This window comes from Cibotium barometz, chromosome 3, assembly GCF_041138505.1.
Source record: "Cibotium barometz isolate CiBa-2024 chromosome 3, ASM4113850v1, whole genome shotgun sequence".
In the NCBI taxonomy this organism is placed as follows: domain Eukaryota; kingdom Viridiplantae; phylum Streptophyta; class Polypodiopsida; order Cyatheales; family Cibotiaceae; genus Cibotium; species Cibotium barometz.
In genome coordinates this window covers 17825173-17830476 of record NC_141048.1, presented here as the reverse complement: position 1 = coordinate 17830476, position 5304 = coordinate 17825173, and the positions used below count along the sequence as shown (strand labels likewise).

The window sequence follows — 5304 nt, the reverse complement described above, 5'->3', positions numbered from 1 at the left end:
TTTTCTTATGATTCAAAGGACATTCATCGTTGTGAGTTAGGCATTGGTCATTTGCTCTCAATTCAGCACGTGTTAAGACCTCTCACATCCTAATAGCCACGCCACTAGTCATTGGAAGTGCAACGATGGTGGGTTCCACTCCACTAATCATTGGAAGTGCAACGATGGTGGGTTCTACCATCGCAATTAATAATGAAATTATAACTTATGTTACAAAAATCATGGGGCTTGTAAGTGAGACCACATCAAATTTCTGAGTCATACATATAAACACTCGCCCCCCTTTTTTCTTTTTCCCTTAACCCTCACAACTCCCTGCCAATAAACACACAAGTGTGTGCGATATGTTGATACCATGTGGAGACAAGAGCATGGCATAGTAAGAAGCTTTCAATTATACATATTTTCATAACAATGTTTGAGAAAAAATGGTGTTGACCAGGAATTCCAGAAAACAAGACATTTGTTTTATGTAAGCCATAACTTGCTTTTGGGATGAGGGCTGGCGAACCCATCGTACATGCTTATAATCAACCCATCAAGGGTAGGTACCTGACGAGGGCCGCCACCACCTCACGGAGGCTGGGCGTGTGTGTCGAAAAAAAAATAGCTTGCTTTTGTTGCAGCATAATACTGGCATATTTTCAAAGAGAAATTTAATGGCACTAGAAAAAAGAAGAAAAACTTTATCATTGCTATTACGATGTACATATGAAATACATTGAAGTGGCGAAATACACTCATTTAACACCACCCCCAAAAAGAAGAAGAAGAAGTATATTTTGTGAGTTAAAGGCTTTTGAATTGAAATTAAAGGGATAAAAATACCCATGAATACAGGGGCAGCCATGTTATGTGTGTGTGTGTGAGAATGTGAGAGAGAGAGAGAGAGAGAGAGAGCCCCAAACTTGTGATGTGTTAGTTCTCTCATTGGGTCTCCTTTAATGAATTTGGGCGGCCAAGCCAGCAGGCTGCTGTGGGCGGACCGTGTGAAGCTGAATGGGACACAGTGCCCAATTAAGGAGAGTTTGGCGGTAGGGCAAGAAGGTTTTTCTCCTCAGCTCGTCTGAGCGGGCCTTCTGCTGCTTGTAGTGAAGCGCGTGGGGAGACATTCGCGGCCTCCCCGAAGATCTCGTGGCCGATGGGTGGCCAGCTAGTGTGGGGGCATCCTTCACTGATGATGCTGCAGGACTGACCCCGTGGGCACTTCTGCTCAATCCAGAGAGCAAGTAAAACGGCTTAATAGCAGAAGTGTTAATTACACTAGACGTAGATTGCCTTGGCGATTCCAATTTCGAGCTTGCGTACTCAATGGACTGATTAATATGATGAAAATCCGCTCTTGAGCTCGGAACAGTCCTCCGCAGAAGATCCTTGAATGCCCACTTCTTATTGCTGTCACTACTGTGCTTCTCAATGCTCTTCCTTGTAGCTGCCTGATCCATACTGGTATTCTTGTGCTCATCAAACTCTCCATTTATATCCACTGGATGCACTCCACACGATCCATTAGATGATAAGTGCAAATTATGCTCTAATCTGCCTGCTAAGTACACCTTCTGATGATGCTGCATCATAACTGGGGGGAGCTCCATTAAAGCTCGCCTATCCAACACAGCACTCTTGCTCCTTGTCAGATCATTAATTTTTGAACTCCTTAATGATGAATTATCCTGGCTAATTAGGTGTTGCTTAACCAACTGGCCCTTTTGCTTCCTCTGCAAATTGGGCGCCTGAGGAGCTGACGATATTGGTGAGTAGCAATCAAAATCATAATTACCTTTGTGATTACCACTCAATTCTTTAGGACCGAGGTGCCCCGCAGAGGACGAATTAGAAGGAGCTGAAGCTGAAGGCTGCTGCCTAGCATGAATGGCAGGAGAATGAGGAGAATTAGGAGGGAGATGGTTACTTTGCTGCATAATCACATCTGATGCAGTCCCATTACTATGGAGCCCCCACCAAGAATTATAAGCGGTTGTTGAGGGGCAGATTAGCTTAGGAGAAACAGGTGGATCATCCTTAATATAATTCGATAAACTGCAAGAATCAAACTCGAAGTCCCAGTCTGAGGAGCTGAGATCAGTCGAGGAGGCATTGCGGCCCCTTGGCTGAGCTTTCGTGGAGGGAAACTGCAGCTGCTTTCGATGATGATGGTGTACCCTTGTCTGGATTAGCTGCTAATTGCGCACTAAACTTGGCGCTGTGTTGCAGTTCGGGAAAGGCAAGTTGGGTGGCCGGATATTCAGTCGTTGGAGAAGAGAGGGGATAGCTGAAGGAGCGGCGGCGGGGGCCGTCGACACAGAGGGGGGTAGTGAGCTTGGATCAGAGGCGGCGGCGGACGTTATGACGGAGCTCCATGAACGGTGCTGATACCAGTGATGGCTGCTGTCTGCAGTGACGGAGTTAATGTAGGAGCTCGTCATTTGGTGAGATTAAAAAAGAGGTGAAGATCTTAATAGGATCAATAAACAACTAAAGATAGGAGATCAATTGTTGGGAGTTTAGGAGGACATTTTAATTCAAGGGAGCCTGAATGCAGCCGCCTTTGCATGAATATAATATATAATAAGGGCGGGGGAGGCGTACAGCACACGGCACTTGAAAAAAACAGGAACTTTTTGAGGTCCCTGCTCTCATGGAAAGAAGAAGTTCTATATATATCTCATGGAAAGAAGAAGTTCTATATATATCTCATGGAAAGTTCTATATATATATATATATATACATATATTTATATATATTCACCCAACTTCCAACCTTGAATGCAATCGCCCATGGTTCTTCTAGAACTTGGAAGCTGAGTTTCCTCATCTCATTATCATGACCCCTTTTTGCAAGAAAGCTCCTGCACTCACGAGCATCTAGAAGACCACGAGCCACCCAATTTTCATGGCCGATTGTGATTTCACCTAGCCTTGAATTTAAAGATTCCAATTTTTGAAGTTTTAGTTATAAAACCGATTAAGCTTTGTATTTTCTTAAATAAAAATCGGTTGGTCTTGAAGGTTATTTTTCACTGTTTAGAAAAAAAGTTTATTTCTGACACACTGATTCTATTAAGCAGAGGTTTTTGTCTCCTCCACATGTCACTTTCTCGTGCATCTCCTCTAAAAGCTATTCCCTTTCTTTCCATGTGGCCAAAGGAGAGGAGGGAGAGGGCCAAGGGAGAAAGGAGAGAGATTCATGTTGCCCCTTTTTCAAATTTGAACTTTCTCATCTCTTCTCATTTCAATTTTCGAAAGGAGAGCTGTCCCTTCTTCTTACCTAATGATTGTCGTTTCTTACCCACATTCATACCTCTCTCTCTCTCTCTCGTGTTGCATTCTACCGACGTTCATACCTCTCTCTCTCTCTCTCTCTCTCTCTCTCTCTCATCGTGTTGCATTCTACCGACATTCATACCTCTCTCTCTCTCTCTCTCATTGTAAAGAAAAGGCAAAGATAATATATGTAATAGTGTACTTATTTAAGACTAAGCACACCTCACCTCTCTCATTGTAAAGAAAATGCAAAGATATTATATGTAAGATGGACTTATTTAAGAGTAAGATGGATATTATATGTAAGATGGACTTATTTAAGAGCAAGCACACCTCACCACATATCCCTACCCATTAAAGTTTAGTCTAAATTAAAATCTAATTATTAAAATTATATGTGTATGAAATTTAAAATTGAAATTGAAATTAAAATTAATTAATCTAAATTATAATTATTTAATTAAAATTATATATGTTTGTGTGTGTGTGTGTGTGTGTGTGTGTGTGTGAGAGAGAGAGAGAGTGTATGTGTGTGTGTGTGTGTGTGTGAGAGAGAGAGAGAGAGAGAGAGGGTGTGTGTGTGTGAGAGAGAGAGAGAGAGAGAGAGTTTCTATATGTAAAGGAGTGTATGTGGGGGGAGGAGAGTGTGTGTGCGTGTGTGTGAAAGAGAGAGAGAGTGCCACTACAAGAGAGGGCATCATTAGCGGCGCTTATTTCGCGGCGTTTTACGTCACGCTACTATAAGCATTGTTATTAGCTTTACGTCACGCTGCTATAAGCATTGTTATTAGCTTTGCGGATAAATGTCGCTATTAGCATCATTACTAGCGTCGCTCAATAAACCTGCTATATGCACCACACAACGGCGCTGTAAAAACATCGCTATAAGCGCTGCTCAATGTGACGAACGCTGGGGAAAAAAACAGAATGTTGAAATGGAGTGGAAATAAAAACTTAAAATAAAATCCAAAAAGCTTGATAAACATCCAAATATTTTTGAAATAAAACAACAAAATCAACAAATCGCTATACAAACCAATCAATGTGTACATATGTTATGATGAGATATATTTAATTAGTAACATCATAAAATGCATCTTGCAATAAATCCATACATGCTAATTGGTCTATCTCTAAATCCATCATTTCGATGGCTCCTATATCAATATACAAAGTCCTATTCCACTACTTGAAGAAGATGTAGAGGTATTATCATCATGGTCCCCATGGTCGTTCATATTGATTGCTCCATTGATTGTCCACCATGCATTTCTACATCTTGATCTTGAAATATACATTTAGATCAAGGAGCAACTTGTATTACTTACCACCAATTAGGCTCTCTTTGGTTCGAATGAAACACAAACTAAAAAGAAGAACCACAAAATATATACAAGAAAATATATACAATGCCTTCCTTTTATTTATAGATTCATTAAAATTAAAAATCAAGTGTAAACCTGTTCACACTGTTGTGGTAGAACGTCTATGTCTCTTGAACCTTGCCGTAATTTAGTAGAGTCAATTGTAAAAAATCCGCTTGGATGCTTCTTAACGATTTCTTGAGTAACTCTATGTACCACTATGTACCACTTAACATCAAAGATAAACACTTTGAAAGATCTAAATCTAATCTCCAAGATGTCTTGAATTGTTTCACAATATTCAAGTTTCTCCGCCTATAATATTATTATCTCTTCTACGAGCTCAACTATCTTGGTCAAAACTTGCCATTGCACCACAATCATATGTGAGATTCTCTTGGAGTCCACACGTTGAGGGCAAAAAATATCTTAGCAAAATACAATATATGTTAGTTAAATATTAAAACATCTTTACTTACATGGTAGTCGCATCCCCTCGCATACTCCCATTCTTCTCTTGTAATCTCCTCTCCCGTTCTTTTGGCATGCTATAGGGTATCTCTAAGCCATTCAATATTGTAACCCTTTGGAAGAGCCTTTAGGTTGGGTGAGTATGCCATGTGCCTTTGTGTTGATCTCTTAATTTTCTATTCTCTTTTCTATCCTTAACTTTCTTG

General features: G+C 40.6%; 1 protein-coding gene across 1 annotated transcript; it reads right to left on the bottom strand.

Moving 5' to 3' along the window:
• Positions 1–697: 697 nt before the first annotated feature.
• On the bottom strand, positions 698–2426 carry LOC147639783 (uncharacterized). The gene is made up of 2 exons (XM_086823905.1): positions 2304–2426; positions 698–2177 (listed from the first exon to the last, which is right to left on the bottom strand). Exons 1-2 carry the CDS (start codon positions 2424–2426, stop codon positions 942–944), a joined length of 1359 nt encoding a protein of 452 aa, XP_086680031.1. The 3' UTR covers positions 698–941.
• Between the last annotated feature and the right edge of the window lie 2878 nt (positions 2427–5304).

Coding starts and splice junctions, on each gene's coding strand:
- LOC147639783 (XM_086823905.1), bottom strand. CDS start 2,426: ATGACGAGCTCCTACATTAACTCCGTCACTGCAGACAGCAGCCATCAC. Junction 2,178..2,303: donor CAAGCTCACTACCCCCCTCT/GTGTCGACGGCC, acceptor CGCAATTAGCAG/CTAATCCAGACAAGGGTACA.